A 23,646-nucleotide genomic window follows, 5' to 3' on the forward strand; every position below is an offset into this window, starting at 1 on the left:
AGCTCGACGTAATGCTACGACATTAACTCGGCGAGTGTGCGCGCGCACTGCGGTCTTAAACTTATCTACAATATACAACTAAAGACTAAAAAGTCACAGAAACTCGAGCCAATGAAAAAAAGTTAAACAACCTTCACAACTGTTAACTAGCTAACAGTTAGCTCACATTCTCTCATTTTACCGACTTAACGACATCAAACACGCTGAAAGCCGACGCTAATAAAAGGTTTTTACTTTTTACCGACACACGATAAAAAGAGTCCGTCGGCGATCACTGATGTCTCTGTAGTAGGTGCTGTAAACAAGTCCAGGCACACGTCAGTGAGGGAGCGTTTCTGAGCGCGGCTGGATGCGGTGATGCTGCATTCAGGTGCACTCAAAAACGTGAGTGATCAGACACTTGATCGCCTCTTCCGTCAATCGTGAAGAAGGGTGCAAGATGTCTGCTTTATGGCAGTTTGTGGCCCCTACAATAAGAGGAGGCATGATATCAACCCCACTACAGGGGAGACTTGATGTTCTCTGCAATTAGGTGGGAAAAACAAATGTGCCTGATAAGGGTTGGAAAATATCAGCATATCGGATATCGGCAAAAAATCCAAAATTGTGCGTCCCTAGTTATTGGAGGGAATATGCAGGATTTTTTAAAGTGTTTTTATTTCGCTCCTCAACCCCCTTGTCTCTGTTATGCTAAATAGTTTTATTTATTGCAGCTAGTTTAAGAGAGTTTCACTGAATAAATATTCTTTCTCATACAAATGAAATATTAAAATATGATGCATATTCCCCTCTGCTCAAGACAGTACACGACAGCCTGACACTCTCCAAGTCAATATTGTTAGCTAACAAAAGTAGCGAGGGTTAGCTACAGTGCTGGGTCATTTGGCTTCCTTTTATTGTTTCTCTATTTGTGCCAATCCCGCCCTTTATTTAGCTCGTCACAGACTAACCTTTAAATGTAAATCTGCTTTTATCTCAAGCAAATACACCTCAGGGATATTGCCGCTACAGCCTGACTTGTTGACGTATATCCACTCACTATTGTTAGCTAAATTTAGCCAGAGTTATCTAACTATAGCTCGAGTTTGCTGAGTCATTGTGCTTTGTATTTTAGCACATCACAGATTAACCTTTCAATGGTTTATCTCCAGAATAAAACAAGAATGTGACATGACCACGAGTCAAAACGATGGTGAATGCTAAAAGGCCAACAGCTTAATAGCAAAAGCACGAGAAGAGTCAGCAGACTGACTCGGTAATTACAGTTATACAGCCATACCTATTAAAAGATTGCCAACATTAGCTACCGTGACCAGCAAACAGCAGCAAAAGCCCTGTGTGAAATAAACTCAATTACTTTTTTTTTTTTCATCCATATTTTTATGGCCTTTATTGACGGAGAGAGGACAGTGGACAGAGTCAGAAACAGGGAAGAGAGAGTGGGGATGACACGCGGCAGAGGGCCGAGGGTGGGGCCGGCGCTTCAGTGACTGTAGCCTCTGTACATGGGCCGCTGAGCTAAACAACCTGTTAAACTTTTTGTTTTGTTCATTCTATTTTCAAAAGTTACATCGTCCCGCTTTAAAGCAACTTACTCAAAAGCATCTTGGGAAATTGATTGTCCAATTATCCTTACATCACCTCTTTGTTGCCACCGTCCTGTAGGCTCGTGCTGGTGCGTTATCATACACAGTGTAGTGAAAGTCGACCTTAATACAACCATGTACATTTACTTATATATCATATTTATTTCTACCTCATTAGGAAACTTTTTTTAAACGTCTTTGTAATTGATAATAATTTGCCTGTTTAATGGAAGCTTCATCTTGCCGGTCGTGCCATGTGCTTGCCAATGATGAAACTGTTGGGCCTTGAATAATATGATAGAGAGCACAGTCTCCACCTGTTCTATATGTAAAAGACAACTTAGTTGTGATCTGGCACTATTTAAAGGAGAAGTTTGGTATTTTTAAACCTCAGCCCTATTTATACAAATGAGTGTCGAAATGACTCATAGGAACAAAAACGTTCGGAATGGGTCCAGTAGATGGCCGTCGCCGTCGCCGCGATACGGCTGCAATGCCTGCAACATAATCCCCTGACGATAATGACGATCTTTGTAGGGATCATGTCCGTCATGTTGTTGGACACCTGGAGTAACAATCTGAGCCTGTCAGTGGCAAAAACAAGCACTTTAAGTGGACACGCTTTGGTTGGGTGCAATTGCCACAGAGGATTATGTTGCGGCCGTATCGCGGCTACAGCGAGTCCATCTACTGGACCGACTCCAAAAGTTTTTGTTCCCATGAGACACCCAAATGTGAGCGCAGAACTTCTCCTTTAAATACTGATTGTGAGTAACGCTTACCTTTAAACTCTGATCTGTTAGAGTGGTTAGCATAATGAGCAAATTCCACACCGTTGAAACTCTGCTGTTCAGGAAATGCTGTTAACCTCTTGTGGAAAATGTGTTTCTCCAGACGTGTTTCAGTGTTGTTCTAAGATATCTGCTGTGGATGTTGCCTTTCTTTGATACTGACAGTAGAGACATAGACAGGAAATGAGGGCAGCTAGATATCATGGGATGTCTTGGCTCTAAATCACAGGACTCTCAGTTCTGTAAACCTCCCGTTTCAGTGTTGTGTCACTCCGGTTTGAGCAGATGAAATCATCGTCTAAAGTTCAAGCCGGAGGTTTGTAACTGTTGCATGGAAGTATCACCTCATACAATTGTGTAATAAAGCTCTCAAAAAAAGGAACAACATGCAGTCTGACTGGCCAATGATGTCTCTCACCATGACAGCCCCAGGGAGCGAGGAGACGGTCATATTTCGGCGTGAGCGTAGCACGTTTCGTCGGCAGGCGGTGCGGCGGCGACACAACGCTGGGAGTAACCCCACCCCACCCACCTCCCTCATTGGATCTCCTCTCAGGTACGCCGTGCATGGAGCAGGGACTCGTGTCTGTCTTTGTGCCGCCTGGTATGAGCATGCTGCCAGGTGGCGTTCTCTCCTGTCCCACGTCAGCACCAGGTTGTCGTCTTTCTGCAGTGCATGACGTCAAGCAAGACATTATCTGTCTCTGGATGGGTGTCTCCGCTCTGCATGTGATGTTCTTTTTCGACCTCCTTTTCTCAAGACCTCACTCTTTTCATCCTGCTATCACACGATCTAATCTTTAAAGTTCCACATTTTGAGCATGGATCAAAGAGTGGAGTCTTCACAAACTCAAAAGGCACAAGGTCTGACTAATCCACTTGGCTGCCACACGGCCTCCTCTCAGAACTGCGCATGATTCGTTCAATAATACAGACATCCTGCTGTATCACATTGCTTTGCCCTTTTGAGCAACCTTTCTAAGAAGAGAGAGAGATGAAGATGATATTGATCATTCTCAAAAAATCTAAATCTGTCCTCACGGGATTACACTGTGTTTTTGTTTCTTATTATATTTAGCGAGCGCAGCTGCTCATTAAGAGCGCGGCTTTGAATGTAGCTTTGATTCACTGATTCCCCAGAGATGTTAATAGAGTCCCTTTTTTTCCTTTACTGGAATTCTCACAAAGTTATAATGAAGTGTTTGACACACCACATAACATTCCTTTAGCGATATCTTCTATAATGGGTGCATCTTGTCTCCCTTCACTGATTCAGTGTCGTATCAAATCTGGCGTTTCTCCCGGGGCCCTATCAGTCCCTTTTATAACTACGAGGAATCTAACCTTGAGTCCCTCTGGACAGAGATGTGTTTTTAATCCTTGCAGTACAAGCCGACAGTGACCTGACAAGATTGATTACTGCCCTGCAGAATGTGTCAGTCCTGAGGTTGCACCCTGATTAGAGGGTCCGTGTCATGACTGGGAGGTCACAGGGACTCTCACGGCAGCAGCTTGTGTGTCCCTTCCTGCCAAATTAGCAGAGCATAAAAGCCCTCAGAGGTGTATCCTGAAATAGTGAAAACTCCTGTTTGTGTCTGTTCCTCTGATGCGGTGGATACACATCAGGCTCCTCAGTATCTGAGGTCTCTATAACTCCTCCAACTCTGTTGTAGCACTGCCAACAGCTATTCACCTCTCGCCAAGACTCTTCATGCATCTTTCTAACAAGGTCACATTTCTAAATGCTGAGCCTTGAAAAATGTTAAGCAAGAAAAACAAGTGTGCAGCCTGCCAGGGGTCAATAAACTTGCATAATGCAAAATCGTTCCCTCTTCCAAGAGTCCCTCCGCCCTCCCCCGTCCCTTCACTCCAGCTCCACTCTGTTTGTTGTCTTCTTGCTGGTGCAGCAGATGTCTTCCGCTTTAGACAAATAGTTAACTCACTGTGTGATTACTTAATCTTTATTATAGGTTATGGTGCAATAACTCATCTATCATTGGTGCAGTTTATTAGCTTAACTAAGATAATCCTTTAGGGGAGGGAATAATCTTCAAACTCTCAGGGTTTTTATTACTATTATAAAAACATTACTCTCCACAGAGTATCCCAAAACATGACATCACGATAGTCAAGTTGTCCTGAGCAGTTCCTGTAGGTTCAAGAGATTATAGGTAGACCTTAATGTAAATCAAAAGGAGGCTAAGTCACTTCTGAGCTGCTATAATTTTGCGAGAGAACAGAGAACAGGCTTCCTTAACATTTCATGTTTAGGTTTCCTCTCCCCCTGTGATTAAGGCACATGTCTCATCCATAGCTGCTGCCATCGTGGAGGTCTACCTGCAGAGTGCATCAAGACATTTTAAAAGTCAAAAATAAGTCAAAAACTTTTCTGGGATGTTTTGGGTTAGGGTGAATTTAAGTCTCTTTTCTTCCACAAATTTGGCCTGACAAATACATCAGATAACTGAAGCATATAAACCAACAAAGCTGACAGACAAATCTGTAGGCTGACATTGTTGGGCCGATATTCAGGCATTTCAGTATTGGGGTTAATGTTTTCCAATATGTGCCGAGATGTATACACTGTATAAGAATGTAAATATTATATAATGAAGCCAAAGGTCCCGATCAGACAGAGCACGATTTGCGGCCTGTCTTTTCTGTTGAATCCTACGGTAAAAAAAAAAGCAGCTCGCTTAAGGCAACCACCGAATCATCGGCTGTCTTTAACCTGTTATTTTGTAAACTGACAGATCTGTTCCCATTTCTGTTGGCTGGCTAAAATGCTTCACTTTGTATCCATTAGATTACTTATATCTATATGCTTTAAAAAGTGGACAGGCGGAGGGCACTTGCTCTGGCTTTGATGGAGGGTGAGAGGCTGTTCCCAAAAACATTAAACAGGGAAACAGGGACCCGTGTGGGTACGTGAGACCATGTCACGTCCATGTCATCACCCCCACAGAAGGCCCGCCTCTCCATTCATCTGATTGGACAATGACACGTCCGGCGCTTTTCTGCTTTGAGTTTCTTCAGCCTCTTAAATCAATATTTTAGTGTCAGTCTCATGTTGCATTAGACCAGTTAATTTGAACATCTGCTGATCAGATTAAAACGATGTATCTTATATTTGCTATTTTTTCCAAGAAAGTCACAGCACCCACTCACTGCCATTTCTTTAGACCTCCACTATAACAACCAGCATGTTCACCTGAAATCCCTCTTATGTGAAATTACCTGTGTCACCCCCCTCCCCCTCTCCCCCCCTGTGATCATGTTGTATATCAACAGAACCCCTCTGGCCTCCATCACTTCTCATGTCCTCCCCTTCTCCCCTTCTCCTCCCACAGTCTTCAGGAGGCTCTCAGCCAGGCCTCCCAGCCTTCTACTTCCCAGGTGAAAAGTCAGCCATCCAGAACCCCGTCCCAGGTGACCGTGCTGAGCACAAGCGCCTCCCTGCTGGCCAGGAATGGAAGCACACACCTGGAGGGTTCTCAGGACAAGGCCTCCACTGTTGGCGCTACCAGCTTGCAGGATGACTTCGGTAGGGAGCGCATGAAGGGAGCGGAGATGTTGAAATGGCAGAGCGTTGGATGTTCGGTCTGTGGGGAGGTCGGGTTTGTTGTGGTGTATATGCTTCGGTTAGACAGTTGGCTTTGATGGTTTGAGGTTGCTTGAAGAGAGCTCGTCACAGATATGAGTGTTGCAGTCAGTCATAGCGGAGCGGTATTATCCACGGTCGGTGGACTGACGCAATCAGTCAAGCCGAGCGCGATTATCCATGCTCCATTTACCTCTGTCTGTGATATTGTGTCTGTAGCCAATACTTGACCTCGCTCGGATGCTACTGTCGCTGCAGTGCAACAGACCGCTGTTGATTACACATAAACGTGTTTCACTGATGGACGGTAATGATTATAAAGAGAAACAGGTTGTGTAAGAGCTGTCTTGTGTCCTTCCTCTGGAGCGGTGGTTAATGGATTACTGCTCCTGCACATAGTTTGACCCAGAGCTGAATACAGCTATGAGACGCTTGGCGGTTTAATGTGTGTGTTTCTGTGAGCATGATTCTTTACTGTCTGCATATGATTTCACTACTCTGACAGTGTCTCAGTTTATAACTGACCTCATGTGACCACTTAAAGGGGAATTCTGGCATTTTAAAACCTGGCCCTATTTTACTGTGACATGTTTTTGGGTCTAAATAACTAAAAGGTACAAAAGGTTTTAGAACTGCTCCTGTAGGTTGCTTCAGCCGGCAGCCAGGAACAGTGCTGTAATGGCTGCAAGGTAATCTTGCAAACACAGGAGTTGCTGATCCGCTGCCTTGACTTTGTCAGTTTGTGTTGTTGTGTTTTGTTAGATCCAAGTTTAACCCTTAAAACACCAAAGTAAGACATTAACACAAGCTAACTCGTCAAGGCAGCAGTAAATCGGCAACTCACATACTGTCTTTGTTGCATTGAAGCTGTTACAGACTATTTCACAGCTGCCGGCTTAAAGAGGGGGTATTATGCTGTTTCAGACTACGTAAAACACGTCACCTGGCATAGACCAGGGAGCTCGCTAAACTACGCTTCCTCAATCTAGGACGCCCGCTGGTATATTCTTGTCGTATTTCCGATTCTGTCCCGCTCTGAGCCGCTCTGAGCCGTCGCCTGTAGCAAAAACGGTGGTATTTCACTCCAGCGTCTCTCACTGGGCCGTTCCTTTCAGAGGGAGGAGCGCAATGCATGCTGGGTGTTGTAGGAATGTAGAATGGGCGAAACCATAAGCTGTTTCTCCACAGCTATGGCGCCAATTTCAGATTTTATTTCTTCCATCGATGTTCAGACTAAATGTGAGTGAAGTCTCAAATCTGTAGGTAAAAGTAGCTCGCTGAGTCGTTTCAGGCAGAGGCTGTATGAGGGCCTACACAGAGCACCAGTGTGTTTTTTAACTGTAAATTATGCTAAGTAAAATAGGGCCCAGGTTTGATTCCCCGACAACATCGGACATCTTAAGAAAATATTTTGGTTTTTAGTCTTCTTGATGAGTTCATCATAAAAAATGCATTGCGCAATTTTAAGTGGGGTCGTGTCCTTCTGAAATATCCTTAAATAAATATTTTTATCCTGAGGTACATTTCAGCGCTGCAAGGCATTCCTGGAAGTTCAGTTTCAGTTGCATAACCATCCCTATTAATGGAAATCAGGGAATATGCTTTGATTTGTTTCAGTGACAAACCGGGGACAGACGTGTTTTGAGACACATAAAAACTCTATTGACATTTTTTAATGATATACAGCTTCTATCTTGTCATATTTTTGATTAACATCAGATACCGAGAGTGCAACTTGTTTTCCCCTTGCTCATTTATGTCGACCCATTGCAGCTTAGCTTCCCTTCTTCATTTCTCCCAGCTGCATTTGTAATAGCATCACTCTCAAAAACAGGAACATAAAGAGGTCTCATCCAGCTGAGCGGGAACGGCAACACCATGGCAACTGTTTAATATCCCTCCTATTAGAAACATTGCAATATTTCAGAAATCACTTTAGTTTGGAAATGAAACAGTAACATTGCAAGCGAAGTCAAAAACAGAAGCTCCTTTCTGTTCTGTGTGTGCAGCATTTAAGGACATAGCGTAAAGTCCAGAATATAAGTCACAATCTGTTTTGGGGTATCCCAGAGGGAAAATCTTTTCTATAGCTATTTATAATAAGTTATTTTTAATTTATTTTCATTTAAAACACATACATATTATAGCCTATAACCATCTGTTTTCTCCATGTTGAGTTTGTGGTCCTGCTAGCTAGCGGTGCTGTAGTTGAGCTCAGCGTACGGTAACATGGATTGTTGTGAGGGTAGCGGCTGCTCTGGCGATCATGACGGCGCATGTCCAAGCTTTAGCTAGATTATAGCGCCATCGCCTGGGTAAAATATGTAACACAATAAAATACCTGTCTTTGCATTACTGGTGGCAGAGGTATGTGTGATGCGGCCCACTTTTTAGATGAAAAAAGGTGTGAAAGAGCAACTTGCAGGTTAGAGACACCTGTGACCAGTGTGTAGAAAAATGATTGGATGTGACGTTACTAGGGCCGTCAGTCGATTAAAGTATTTAATCGTGATTAATGGTTGTCCACAGCTAACTCGCAATTAATCGCAAATTAATTGCACATTTTTGACCTGTTGTAAATGCACCTTTAAAGAGAGTTTTTAATCCTCTTATGAACATGGGAATGGACAAATTATTTATGCAATTGTGTGTTAATTATTGCAACATTCCAATTTTGTTCCGCCCTAATATCTACACAAAACGATACGACCGCTCAGACTCACTACCACCTACTCCTGCACGTTGATGCCCTTATGTCTAATATGAAATCAAGGATCAATAAGCATTTCCACGGCCATTTCAGACAAGATTGAGTATTAATGTAGTAAAAAATGTAAGTAAAGTGTAAGTTTAAAGTGCGCCTTATACACTGAGTTTTACGGTAATTGAAAAAGGCCTTTCTATCATCCATTGTTTTTCTTACAGTTGTGTTTGAGCTTCACGGCTGCTGCGTTTATATCCCACGTTTGACCTCATCACAGGATACACTTAAAGTTCCACCGAGGCAACAGAAACACAGCGCTAACAACCTGACTGCTGCTCAAGGCCGAGCAGGAAGTGACTGATCCCATTAGCTCAGATGAACATAGAAATATTACCGTCTGATTCCCTGCATGTAAACATGAACTCTAATGAAGTTATTCCCACAGACTCTTTGCTGGTAGTTTTCCCGTCTCTGACGTCTCCCTGGTTTTGTTTGTTGTGCTTGCAGGAAAGCTCACACCGTCCTTGTATGAGGCTGGCGGGTGTGACATGTCCCTGGTCAACTTTGAACCTGCAACCAGACGAGCCTCCAATAACGTATGGTTAGTGTCAAACTGTCATTCATCGGATCTGTTCAGCTGTGATGTAGATGATAAAATCCACACTCTGACTGGAGTCGTGAGATTGTTGTGCTTTCTCTTCACATAGCCGTCTCTGCAGGTTTTTATTTCCTCTTGTTCTTGTCTGGAACAGTTCAGAATAATTCCTCGAGACAAACCGACACATTCTCTCATCACATACTGATTCTCAGGACATTGGTGTTGTATATTTTGCAGTTCTTTAAACAGAACTGAACTCTGCCTTTTAACAAAAACTCAACTGTACTGTACAAAAGTGAAGCAAATAGCCTATTGGCCGTTTTAGTTTGAGGTCAGCGTGAAATGAATCATGATTTAATACAGTAAGTGCAGCAGATGCTTTCGTCTCATCAGTGTGCTTTTTTTGTCTAATGCCCCGCAGGGACACCGACTCCCACCTCTCCAGTTCTACCTCAGTTCGCTTCTACCCTCATGACCTGGTGAGTACCCAACCAGTGAGCTGTGTGTGTGTGTGAGTGTGTGTGTGTGAGTGTGTGTGTGTGTGTGTGTGTGAGTGTGAGAGATCACGAGAGTGCTGAGCTTGCAGAGAGAGACGGAAAGACAAACTGAAACCTTGGACATACAAAGACAAAAACAAACAATGCGTATTCCCTTCTGCGGATCTGGTTTACATATTTCTGCATTTTATTTTTGGCATTTATGTTCGAACAGTTCTCTTGTCGTCCTGGCTCTGCTTCCCTTCTTCTTTTTCATACATTTTCTTGTTGCATCAGACAGAAAAACAAATCATAATCCACCTAATTTAAAATCACTGCCAGGCTACCATTTTGCTCCTGAATTGATTTTGAGAATTCTTATTGGATTTCAGAGCTTTTACAGCCCGGCACCTGCATGCTTATTGACAATGACTGGCAAAGAAGACCCAAATGCACGACTTAGTTGATGAATAACAAAAAGACTCTTTATTTTCAAGAGTAAAAAAAAACCAAGTGTCAAAGCAGAATCACAGCCACACTGGAAGAATCTAAATTCAAAATGACAAAAACAAACTTGGAACAAAGGCTCTCGACTTGGACGGCACACGAATGACTGACATGACGATCTGGCACAAGACCGGGGGAGACGCAGATTTTATACATGAGGTAAAGGGAAACAGGTGGAAACAATGAGGGGCGGGGATCACAGTCACAACGGGGGAAAACACCAGGGCAGGAAGTGAAGTTACCTGAAATGAGAGGAGAGACGTGACTACAAAATAAAAGCTGACATGACGAACATTAAAGACAAGACTGAAGCAAAAAGGTGAAAACTTGACATAACTGACGGGACATGACACGAATCTGATGCTTGTTCTGTATGACTAACAAAGGAGTCTTTGATCATCTGTTATTTTTTTTAACAAGAATCCGGCTGGCTGGGACTCGGGGTGGGAATTGCAGTGTAACTCACGATACGATACAATATGCGATACGTGTGCCACAATAACGATAATATCACAATACAGTGATTCTGCAATAATTTATATTTTGCAAGACAATCATATAATAATACATCACGATATCTGATTAACTCCAGTTCACGTTACCCTCCATCATGTCACAAGCGCCCCCGCGAGGAGTCATCAGGTAGTGACGCAGTGAGTCAAAATCGCAGGCAAGTATGTTCAGAGCGCCAAATATTTGTAAATTAAGATATCGATGTTTTGCGCCACTGTATCAATAATTGTATTGCCCGAGTTATGACAACAATATGTTGCTGTATCGATATTCCCCCCCCCCCAGCTGGGAGTGGGTGTGGTGGTGGTAGTGGTAGAATCCTGTGTTAAAGCTGAAATCAAACAGCAGATTTTAGACAAAACATTTAAAGGGCCAGTTTGCCGATTTTCAACCTCAGTCTTATCATGCTATCATGAGGAGCTAATGCCATTATGGCAAAACAATCTGTGCCTTTGGAGGTCGCTGTCCGCTTCTCCAACGGGCCCTGGAAAACCTCCGCCAGACTACGTTAAACACATCATCTGGCGGAGGCCAGGGAGCTCGCTAAACTACACTTCCTCAGTCTAGGACGCCCGCCTCCGATGTCATGTCTCGTTCAAAATCGTCAGGTTTGAGATGTAGACCGCAGACCTGAAGAGTTTTCAGACGATCCACCGGTATATTCTCGTTGTGTTTCGGATTCTGTACCGCTCTGAGCCGTTGCCTGCAGCGATCAATGTCCTTGACTGGAAAATGATAGTATTTCACTCCAGCGTCTCTCGCTGGGCTGTTCCTTTCAGAGTGAGGGGCGCAATGCATGCACAAGCTGTTTGTACAACTTTCTCCACAGCTATGGCACCAATTTGAAATATTATTTCTTCTACTGATTACAGAGAACACCAGCTTTGACTGAAAGCGGCTTTTTCAAGAGGCGAACTGCTCCTTTAATTCAAACTCTTTTCTCTTTATCGACTCTTTCCTGTGTCCGGCCGTGCATTTCCATAATATCTTTAAGTTGTATCAAAGGCCAAAATGCTGTATGAATAAGTTTGACTGACCGTGGGACAGATCTCCCTCCCTCAGATCCGTCTGAACCGTCTGCTGACGATGGACCCAGAGCTGCTGGAGCAGCAGGACGGAGATCTGAGCCCGGAGCTCCAGGATGCACCGCTGGGACAAGAGGACCCTGCAGCCAGCACTGCTGCCGGCAAAGCCAGGCAGTACTACCGCTTGTGGCTTCTGCCCTTCCTGTGGGTCGGCCTGCACTTTGACCGGCTCACGCTGCTGGCACTGTTTGACAGGTAAGACATCACTCATCATCAGCCATCATCATTTTTAGATGCAAGGCAAAGAGCAGCTTTATGCTCATTGGGAGATGTAGGTTATTTACAACTTGTCATTGGTAGGTAAACACTCAGAATTGCTCTCATACCCTTCAAAAATTCCTCTTACACACTGCTTTAAATTTAAAAGCTGGCAGGTGTTTAATTTCCTCTCTTCTAGGACATAAACTTTTCCTTCTCTATTAGATTCCTTCTAATTGAAATACCTATAATTCACACTACTGACAGATATATATCACAACAAAGAATTATAAGTAATGGGGAAATTGATTTTGTATTCCGATTTGTTGAATGTACTCGCAGTCTGAAGTGTTCTCCCTTGTCTTCCAGGAACCGCGAGGTCTTAGAGAACGTGCTGGCCGTCATACTCGCCGTCCTGGTGGCCTTCCTGGGTTCAGTGCTGCTGGTCCACGGCTTCTTCACTGACATCTGGGTCTTTCAGTTCTGCCTTGTCATTGCAAGTTGCCAGTATTCCTTACTAAAGGTGAGTACTTGACTTAACAGCACAACAATATAAGACAAAACAGTGAAACAGAAATTTTGTGACAAGAAGCAAGTGAATTTTTAACTGGACGGCTGAAACACACGGCAGGATTTAAGGTAAAGCTCCTATGAGGAACTTTAAGTTTGTGTTGATTTTGGCGCCCCCTGTGGACAAAGTGGTCCCTCTTATCTCTTAGATTAGAGGTGTTTTTTAACAAAAAATCTCATCCTCCTTTATTTTAACTTTCAAACCATAGACTGTATAAAAGACGGGTGACATGACAGCTCCCTATAAGTGAAAAGCCAAACCCTCTTTATCGCCCCCTGCTGACTGGCTGCAGTATAGCTCATAAAGCCCGCCTCCTCCATGTTAACAGATGGGACATCAAACCATTGACTATATATATAAATGGACGACGTGTCTTCATCTGCTCTCATTGTATGAAATCAATGCTAAAAGAACCCTGTGATAGGCGCTGCCATCTTCTGATGGTGACGTCATATGGAGCCAGAGTCTGTGCAGTAGAGATCGCCGGGTGGAGCCGCTGTAGCCACTTAAATTACAGACAATAAAAACAGCAAGGACCCCACACGTCGACGTATTTACCAGCTGAACAGCTTCTTGTGTTGGTCTGAAGCTGATTGAAGCTTAAAGCTGAATTAATGATTTGGCAGTGCGGAGTTAATCGATTCATCTGACACCTGTCCTGACACCTATCAGGATATAATCAATCTTATCGCTGATGGTCTTGTTCAGTATTAATTTCAGTCTGTTTCATAACCAGTGACAAACTCCTCATAGGAGCTTTAAGTTTGGTTTCAGGGGATTCTGGATGCTCTGAAAAGTTTGACTTCTTTGCAACAAGAAATATATTTATTACACGATTAGTTCTAATCAGAGTTTGGCAAAACTAGGTTTAAAATAAGTAAATATAGACTTTAGTAAATCCTAGCCAACTGATGTGAGCGAAAAATGAATACAGTCAACACGAAGGTGCTTACTTCACTAAATCAAATATATAAAAGAATCATTGTTGAGACCTAGTTAGTATAAAAAAAGGCGGGTAATATGAAGTTATGGCTGCCCTGAATGAATATTGAGCTAGTTAGCTTACTCCGTAACTTGATTATTTGGCTCAGTCTATGTACAGATGGCAGCCTTTTATCGTGTGAAAGTGCAAGTTTAAAGATAAACAGTCCTCAGTCGGTAGAGCAGGCGACCATGCATCGAGGCAGAGTCCTCGTTGCATCGGCTGTGGGTCTGACTCCGACTCATGGCCCTTTGGTGCATGTCATCCTCCCTCTCTCCTTTCCTGTCAACCTTCAGCTACCCTGTCCAATAAAGGCAAAAGCTGGGATCAGATTTTAAATGGGAGTTTAACATTTCGGTGAAAATTAATTAAACTTGCAGTAAAAACTAAATCGATGTTTAAATTTTCGCTTTCTATATTTTGTGCTAGTTTCATATGCAGCATAATTTACACCCAGCCTTAACAGAACAGAAGTCATCCATGTTTAGCTTTCACATTAATCTGTCTTTCTTTATTCACAGAGTGTTCAACCAGACTCCTCTTCCCCTCGACATGTAAGTGATCGCTGCTCATAAATCATGTTTCACTCTGACACTTCGGGGGCTGTTAAACTGTCCGCTTGTTCATGGGTTGTGCTAAAAGTTGATGCTCATAATCCAACAGAGCTCATTAAAATCCTAGACAGCAAACACAGTTCGACAACTACAACTGAAAAAACGGAGAGCAAAATGCCTTTAGATTTACATGTGAGAGGAATGTGACCTGTAGTTAACTTTCAGGGTTTTCTTCCTGTTTCTGTTTTGGTTCTTCAAAGTGAGGTTGCTCTTCCCCTGTGAGTCTGCGTCTTCCTCCCTCCCCTGCGTCAGTAGCCTGCTCTGAAACGGCGTCTTTTATTAATGCCGCTCCCACTCAGCTGCAGGCACGAGCTTTAAATAGCTGGCCAGAGTTGAGACCACGGCTCACTCTCTCACTCTTTGTCTGTATCTCCCTCCCTCTTTCCTTCTTTTAACTCGCGTCATCCCCCTTTTTTTTCTTCACCTCATCTCACCTCCGGGACTTCTTTCCGCCCCCTTTTCACGACACGGTTTCGAGCAGACCTGGTCTATTTAATCTGATTGTTGGTGTGTAAACTGTGAGTGAAGAAGCAGGGCAGCTCAGAGCCTCTTGGGTTGAAACCTGCTCACTGCAGACGTGCATTCTCGCTCTCCGGTGAAACCCTGCACTTGATGCTATTTCTGTTTATACCTGTGTCACTGTCCCACAGGCTCCTATGACACTGATGCCACTGAATGTATTCTTTCTTTAGGCATCACTCCTGCTGGAAGAATTACATGATCGAGTTTCAGTTGATTTGTTGTCGGCTTTTATCCTCAGTGCATCACGAGGACACACATTTTTAGTTCTGCAGGGCATGGTGGGAATTGACTCCCTGAGTTAGGCAGCGTCTTTCCCCCAAATATGAGGAAAGCTGCTCTAATGTACCTGCAGAAATGTTCTGTTGCAGTTTTGTGTTTTCTTATTTAAAGGGGAACTTCTGATATTTTTAAACCTTGGCCCCATTTTTCACATACTACTGGATCCAAATGACTAACGGGTCCAAATAGCTCCAGTAGATTGCCTCAGATGCTCGCTTGCAAAGGGTAATGTAATAACAGGAAGCGTATCTCTAGGGGGCAAAAATGACATCCTCTAAAGTGCTTGTTTATTCCACTGACAGGCTCAGATTGTTATTCTCAGTGTTAATTATATATTAACAAATGGATCGGCACCGAGGTTGACGTTTTTGTTCCAGAAACTGTGAGGAACTTTTACGTCGTGTCCATTTTGGCTCCATTGGACCAAACGTGTGTTACTTCTTTGCTGATCCCGTCCTGTATGTGTGTGTGTGCAGGCACGTGCACGGATAGGACCCAAAGGGGGCTTGAGCCCCTGCCCGTGTGCCCCCCCAGAGTCGAAAAGTGCCCTTTGTTTCCAATATGAGGACGGAAATGTAAAGTAGTATCCACGGAAAATGTCCCTTATCAATTAAGGAAGTACTCTGCGTTCCCCACCCCCTCCCAAAAGATTTTATCTCAATCAATTCATTAACTTTGCAGCGTGTCTTGACTTCACTGTTTTAATTATAAAATCAACCAAAACAACACTTTTTATGTTATCCATTAAAGAAAAACCATCAAGTAGGTCAGTAGGACTAATTTTCATTAAAACAACATTTTCTCCATCATGCAGGGCGGCATACAAATATGCCGATCATTTCTGAAGCAGGTCGTAACGTTTGCATGTTTTAGTCTGCATAGGATCGCCATCCTGTGACAGCATCAGGGTGGGAATTACCTCCTTTTAACTGTCTAACATACTCGTCACTGTGAATCTTTGCTGCTGAAAATGTAAACAAAGGCTCTTTGAATCACCTTTAATCGCCTGGTCCTGGTGGCAGCTGTGACACATTAAAAATAACTGTATAGACACAGTCATCTTCTCGCTGATGGTCCGGTTTGCTTTTGTAGGTGATGTAGAAGCTTCAGTATTGATTTCAGTCTGTTTCATAACCAGCTGAAAACTCCTCACAGTCCATTTAAAGAGTAAGAGTCAGAATCACAAGTACTTTTTGATCCCCGGGGGGGAAATCCGGGCGTTACAGCTGCTCTGACACAGAGAGAAGCGCGAAATATATGGCGTAAAAATAGAAGGAAGAAAAATGTCAAATATGTGCATTATATATACAATAACACAAGAAATAAATATAAAGATTAAACGCTAAGAAGTGGATCGATGGTGATTTTAAATGTGAATGAATCAAATTAAATGCAAAATAAGAGAAAGATCTGTACAAATCAGTTATTTACAAATGAACAGTATAAGGCAGTCGTTACGGCAACGTATTGCACAGTTGAATTATTGCACAATCATCCAGCTCATCTACAGTAAGAGTTCAATGCACAGTTTAGAATAGGTGTCTGAGGGAGTTTGATGGCCACAGCCAGGAATGACCTCCTGTTGCGAACTCCCGTGCCTAACCAGCACATCGTGGAGTGGATGGGAGACGTTGTCCAAGATAACGCGTAACTTGGACAGCGTCCTCCTCTCTGACCCCGCCGTGTCTAAGAGACTTTCATAACAACGCTCTCCTCAAAGCCACCAGACTCCTTTGACAAAAACCCAAATTTTTGTCCTCACAGAACACGGGAGTAGCTGGTCTAGCGTGTTTATTATTTGGGTGGTGTTACATATTGTGCTGGATCTAAATTAACTATTTAAAACACCAAAGTCACACAAAATACTAACAGACGAACTGATCAGCAGCTCTTGTGTTCTGAGTCTGGTGGCTTTAAAGAGAGCGATGTAACAGCTGTGTCTGATTTCAAAGCCTCTTACTTTGACAGAAACCTCTGTAGGGATCCTTTCAGTAAAGTTGTCAGACACTTGAGATAATCTGAACCTCTGTGGAGCAAAACCAAGACTTGTAGTGGACGCACTTTGATCGTTCGCAGGTTTAAAAAACAGAAGTTCCCCTTTGTATGTTCAAGGCTGCATGTTCTGAATACTGGACAACAAAAGGAATACCCAGCTTTTATAATGAACCATTTATTGTCATTATACCCTCGTCCCCACAGGGCCATAACCGTATCATAGCATACAGCCGGCCTGTCTACTTCTGCCTGTGCTGTGGCCTCATCTGGCTGCTGCACTACGGCAGTCTGAGGACAACTTCATCACGCTTCACCCTGTACGGAGTCGCACTCACCAGCTCCCTGGTCCTTGCCTCTGCCCGGGACCTTGTCATTGGTGAGTATACACCCCTGTGACATTAATATACAGTATTAATATTCATAACATCATCATTTATTCAAATTGCTGTACAAAAAAAAGACAAGAAAATATGAAAATATTTGGGCAATAAAAGAAGTTTGAAGTGACAGAAACAGGAACATCTTTTAATGCAGGAATGCAGCTTTATAAAGATTTGTTTAGAGTAATAATTTGGAAGATAGGAGTGAAACATTTTCCACAGGAAGGCTTGTTCATAGTTTAAAGGCGCACACATTTATCCTCAAGCTTCCCCATGAAGGGCCTTAAAGGTAAAGCCAATGCAAAAAGGCCTTTATAAAGGTTACGTGATATCCCATTTGTTCTTGTTAAGAGTCTGGCTGCAGCTTCCTGTTTCAGTAACAGGTTTTTGCTACTCGGTCAGTTGAGAAAAAATCAATTCTGGAAAAGATTGAAGCTTGAATCACTTTGTCCAACAATTAAAACTTTTTATGGCAATATACAGTTGATAAAAACACATCTGTACTACTTTAATAAAGACCCCCTCCTGTGAAAGTGTAAACACCTCCATGTGCTATAAGACATATCAGGGACGACATAAGCAGTCATCTCCACGGCTGGGCCTGTCTGCTTTTAAACTGCAGTGTACCAAGGACAGGCTGAACAACACGTTTTCAGATTGGCAGGTTTGAGACGTCAGAAACCTAAGGAGCCAATCCCGTTCATTGACGGGGCGATGCTATGCATATCATTATGTGCAACCTATGGCAACCACTTTGGCGATGCACGAGCCAGCTGTAGCTGTCATCGTAATTTTTGCGAACTCATTACTGACGACTAACGTTAACGTTACTACTACTGATTACTACATTTCAAGCGAGCTAAGTTTAACAAGTTGCCACCGAACGATGGCAGAGACGTGTTTGTTTTTGCGACGGAGGGGGCAGGGCCTATGCAGATTCAGGAATTTTTAATGAGGGAAACGGAGGAGATTCCTAAGGAGGATTTTTACGAGGTAATTAAACGGATTTTGCAGAAAAAAAATATCAGACATAATTTATTATTTCAAGCAGAACATTTTATACGTCTTAAAACATGGCTGGAGCTGCTCTTCAATAGGATTATCAAAAGTAACATTAGAATCAAAGAAAATCCTACATTTGTGGCACCAGGTGTAATGCAGGGTATGGGGTTGTCATCATAGATAATAAGGCTTCCCCCTGAAAGTCAAAGATTTAAATCATCAATCCGGTGGACTCTGAGTCGACTCAAATTTTGTCCGTCGAATTTCAGAAATGTTCTCAAAATTACCCGTCACCGTTCATCTTTCCTGAGCTTTTACCAGGAGCCTTCTCTCCTCAGAGGAATCCTCCTCCGCAAAACAAAACAGACTCGGAGGTCAGAGCCAGAAAAACACTGAATAAAGCATTTTCACATTAAGTTTCACTGTTTTCTCAACGCTAATTGACGAGCTGAGCTGCAGTTAACTTTCAGTCCGCAGTTTCTCTGATTAAAAAAATAAAACGGATGTTAGTTGACTAACATCCATCATCCAGATAAATGATATAAGTAAGTTGTTGTTTAAAAAACTGATAAATGTGCATCTCACAGGTAGAACATGAGACTCGTGAAGGCTGAACTAAATTACTAAATGAATGAACAGTCAAAGCTTTGTTTCAGCAGCCGGTCGGCCAGCAGAGTCGATTGCAGCCTTTAAAGTTAAAATATTTTTGTTTGGATGGCGAGCTGTTGAACTAAGTTAGTCAGATTAGAGCTCACTCTAAAACTCACAAAGCTGAATTGTTTCGACAACACAAGAGACAAATTGAACGGTCATAGAATGAGAAGAGAATCCACCAACTAGACGGAAGTGCAATAAGTACACAGGCCGTAATCTCTCTTCTTTGAGCAATGTTTGTTTGTTTCAAGAGTATAACAGCCACCGTTCATTAAACAACAATCAGCATAAATTGCTGCAGATGCCGTGGAGAGATGCTACTGTGCACAAATATGCACTATTAATATTTACAGCCCACAGTCAAAGATACAGGAAACACTAAGTTGTCATGTGCATGATCTGAAACCTGATATACATCCATTTTGTCACGTGTTTCTCCCTGCAGTCTTCACTCTGTGCTTTCCCATCATCTTCTTCGTCGGGCTGCTGCCACAAGTCAACACGTTCGTCATGTACCTCTTTGAGCAGCTGGACATCCATGTGTTCGGGGGCAACGGTGAGAGACTTGTAGATGCATCACTTGTCTGCGGGGTGACTTTGACCTCCACAGAATGAGACAATAGACACTCTGCACACTCTTCCCTTTTATACGTTATGATACGGCACGCCGCATAAGTGCTGATTTGCATTCTGCCCGGCCTGTTGCCTGTCAGGTTGAGCGGTCGCATTGCTGACATCCTCTCTGTGCTCTCCGCAGCCTCCACGAGCCTCCTGTCAGCGCTGTACAGCGTCCTGCGCAGCATCGTCACCGTCGCCCTGCTGTACGGCTTCTGCTACGGAGCTCTGAAGGTGAGAGTAAAGCAAACAGACGCAGTATAATTAAGTAGATATGATTCAATTGTGATTAAAAAGCTGTTTATGTCCCAATCACAACAAATACATTATTAGATCATGTCCTCTACAACCACCACTTCACTTGCAAATTGAAAATTATATGAGCTCTACATTAAAGCAACATTATTCTGACTCCAAAGACGTACACCAGGCCGATTTGATTACCTATTTGTAGCAATTAAAAAATGTTTTAAAAAAAAGTGCCAAGGGGCGGTGCATTTACATTTCCTATGTCAGCCATAAGAATACAGCAACATTAAAGATGTAAAGTGTCCACTAACAATGTTTTTGTGCTGGCAGGGCAGGGTATGTTTTTTATACAAAACCAATGCAGTTCAGCGTTCTCAGCGCTCAGCATCCTCAGTGCAAAAACGCCCTCAGCGTCGGCTGTCACAGTGTTACAATTTCATTTAGCAGACGCTTTTGTCCAAAGCGACGTAACATCTGAGAGTTAATACAACACGAGCAACGATCAGGACAGGAGGGAACGGAGTCAGTAAGAGCCAACAAACAGCTGCAAGTGTGATCGGACACTGGTGCTTACAGGCAGTGCACAGAGGCAATGCACAGGGTCTATAGAAGCAGATTATTATTATGTTTCTTTAAATCATCATCAACAGCATCAACAAGGTCGGTAGAGTCGTCATCATGGATATCCTAATCAACATAATCAGTTTTGCAAGCGAGCAACAGGGTTTGAATTTGATGCGAGCGGCAGCTCGGAGCCAGTGTGCAGTGGAGGGATATGAGCTGTGGATCATCTGCAGAGGTTTGAATGTGCATGCAGGAAGGCCTGCCAGTAGGGAGCTGCAGTAATCAATGCGTGATATCACGAGAGCCTGTACCAGCAGGTGTGTTGCATGCTCTGACAGGTAGCGACTGATCTTCCTGATGTTGTACAGGGCAATTCGACATGACCGAGCAATCGAGGCCACATGAACCTCAAAGGTGAGCTGGTCGTCGATTATGACGCCCAGGTCCCGGGCAGACTTAGTGGGTATGAGTTCAGTGTGTCCGAGCTGGATGTTGATCTGTGGTTGCATAGAGGGACTGGCTGGGATGACAAGGAGCTCCGTCTTGGATAGGTTGAGCTGAAGGTGGCGTTCTTTATCCATTTAGGGATATCGGCAAGGCACGAGATCCGTGCAGAATCCGTAGCGTCCTCTTGTGGGAATGATAGGAAGAGCTGGGTATCGTCCTCATAGCAATGGTATGAGAAACCATGGGAGCGAATGATTGCACCAAGTGAGGGTACAACTTCCAGGTGTGGAGCTGCCGCTAATGCCAGGAGACAATACCTTTCCATTGTATTTGTTTCTTTGTTAAATTCCCTCAAATAAAAGCAAACATCAAGCATACAGAATTATTTAAAACAGACTTAACGGTCACTAACAAGGGAAGCGGAAGTGCCGCCAGACAACTTTTGTAACCTAGCAACAGAAAGCGCCGGTGAGAAGCACTCTGAAATTGAGGTCGTGGGCGCTGCCAGCTCAAAAAAACATCCTTATTTCCTGGCGACAGCAGCAACCTGTCGCCAGGAAATATTCTTGGCAAAGGAAAAAAATTACTTTATTTCTTTGTTCTCTCTTTGTTTGCTCTTCCAGCAACAATATTAAGCGTACTGTTGGTTTTCAGCTTCACAGCACTGAGAGCCTGTACGTCCTCAGACACAGCGGTGCTTTAAGCTTTTTGTTGGATGTGTTTGATCACCTGAAGACACAGAATTTAACTAATTATCTTCACATCAGCTTCAGTGCTTGTAGGTAAGAGCTTATGAGAAAGTGTTAGCGTGCTAATGCCTTTCACTGAACTGAACTAACACACAAACGCCGACACACTTTTGTTTTCCTTCATGAGTTAAAATACGACTTCTATGAACACTTAATGCTTCTTTCTCTCCAAACCTGTGTTAGGATTAGTGACAGCATGATTGTTGCAAAGGTTTTAATGGTTCTCACAAATTTAAAGACGTTTTAGAACAAAATTTGAGAGAAACTTTGTCCTTTTCAGTGTGAGAATATTCAAAGCGATTCCCCTTATCCTCTCACATCAGCACGATCAAACCCTACATCCATTGCAGTCGTTCGAAATATGAGATATATTAAACCCTGTTATGCTCTGTGTTTCAGGAGACGTGGGAGCCTCATCACATCCCCGTGTTATTTTCGGTGTTCTGCGGCCTCTTGGTGGCGGTGTCCTACCACCTGAGCCGGCAGAGCAGCGACCCGTCAGTCCTCCTGTAAGTTCACAACAAAACATGCTAACCCTTGCTGGTATTTGAAGTGTCTGAGCTGTGGTGACTTCTTAGATACATAAAGTGACGTTCAAATATTTTCCTGGCACGCGAGCAGACAAAAAGCAGATCACTAAAAGTATTTTCCATCGTCTGCTCGACCCGCGTCTGCTGAAAGCGCTCGGCTCAGATAGCTGGAAAGTGTGTCTTACAATGCAGCATTAACAGTCAGTTATTACACATAAATCACTCCCAGGAGTTATTCAAACCAGTTTGTATATTTTCTTCTTGCCTCACAGCTCGCTCATACAGTCCAAGATTTTGCCCAACTTAAAGGACAAGAACCCGGAGGACCCTCTGTCAGAAGTACAGGACCCTCTGCCTGAGAAGCTCCGGGCCTCGGTGGTGAGTTCACCTTCTCGATCAGCTGTGATTGTCGTGATAATATCAGGCATGCATGCTGTTGAGATGTTTTAAAGCAGGATTTATTCTCATCCCTGTTGTGTGATTTATTGCACAGAATGAGCGCCTGCAGTCTGACCTGATCGTCTGTGTGGTCATCGCTGTCCTTTACTTCGCCATCCACGTCAGCACTGTGTTCATTGCACTGCAGGTACAGTGAATATTTTCGTTATCATTGACGGACAATCTCAGTATCTTCTTTATATAAACCTAAGCCCTATTTATAGACACTTTGCAATCAAATGACTGTTAAGTGCATGTTTTTATCCAATTACAGGCTGATGTTTTTATTCTTAGTGTCTTGCAAAATAACAGAAAAGATCCCGACACAGTAAGACCTTTTTGTTTAAGAGTAAAATGCTTTTATTAAACCAGAACGGCTGTTACGTCGCTCTCTTCAAAGACACCAGACTTCATTGACAAAACCAGTAATTTAACTTTGCAGAACACAGGCCTGCTCGTCGACTCCTGCCTCCGTCCGATCGTTTTTTATGTGTTATTATGAGTTATTCAAATATTGTGTTGAATCTGAACCAACCATTCAACACTGAAGTCACAACACAATACAAATAAACTAACATATCAAGGCAGAGATAGACCAGGAACTCAAGGTCAAATTAATGCTTTCTGTCAGTGGAGTCTGGTGGCTGGTTTGAAGAGAACATGAAGGGCTTTTTTTGTTTCTGATAAAAGGATCTTACTCTCGAACAAAAAGGTTTATATCTTTCAGGAAAAGTTCAACAATGTTGCTGTTAAAGTTCAGTCTGCAAAACAAAAAATGCCTGGTGATATGCCAGACGGATACTTAATGTGTTTATTAATTTCCACTGTCTCTGTGCTCCCTCAGCCTTTCCTCAGTTATGTCCTGTATGCACTGTTGGGGACGGTGGGGCTGCTCACACACTACCTGCTGCCTCAAGTCCGCAAGCAGCTGCCCTGGTACTGCTTCTCCCACCCTCTGCTCAAAACCAAGGAGTACTACCAGTTTGAAGTCAGGGG

At 43.2% G+C, this 23,646-nt stretch overlaps 1 protein-coding gene across 1 annotated transcript in view; it reads left to right on the forward strand.

The window, feature by feature from the left end:
- pcnx1 (pecanex 1) overlaps positions 1-23,646 on the forward strand; it is a 48,046-nt gene that overhangs the window by 12,110 nt on the left and 12,290 nt on the right. Inside the window, exons 7-20 of the mRNA XM_069661753.1 lie at positions 2,804-2,933; positions 5,728-5,921; positions 9,190-9,283; positions 9,702-9,759; positions 11,824-12,056; positions 12,429-12,582; positions 14,134-14,166; positions 17,227-17,398; positions 19,504-19,614; positions 19,816-19,907; positions 22,082-22,191; positions 22,485-22,590; positions 22,706-22,798; positions 23,495-23,645. Of these exons, the coding sequence (XP_069517854.1) occupies positions 2,804-2,933; positions 5,728-5,921; positions 9,190-9,283; positions 9,702-9,759; positions 11,824-12,056; positions 12,429-12,582; positions 14,134-14,166; positions 17,227-17,398; positions 19,504-19,614; positions 19,816-19,907; positions 22,082-22,191; positions 22,485-22,590; positions 22,706-22,798; positions 23,495-23,645 (1,731 nt within the window). The remainder of the gene's footprint in view (positions 1-2,803; positions 2,934-5,727; positions 5,922-9,189; positions 9,284-9,701; positions 9,760-11,823; positions 12,057-12,428; positions 12,583-14,133; positions 14,167-17,226; positions 17,399-19,503; positions 19,615-19,815; positions 19,908-22,081; positions 22,192-22,484; positions 22,591-22,705; positions 22,799-23,494; position 23,646) is intronic.

Source organism: Semicossyphus pulcher, unplaced genomic scaffold (genome assembly GCF_022749685.1).
Source record: "Semicossyphus pulcher isolate SPU_LCO1_2020_fin unplaced genomic scaffold, fSemPul1.0.p SCAF_14, whole genome shotgun sequence".
Lineage (NCBI taxonomy): Eukaryota > Metazoa > Chordata > Actinopteri > Labriformes > Labridae > Semicossyphus > Semicossyphus pulcher.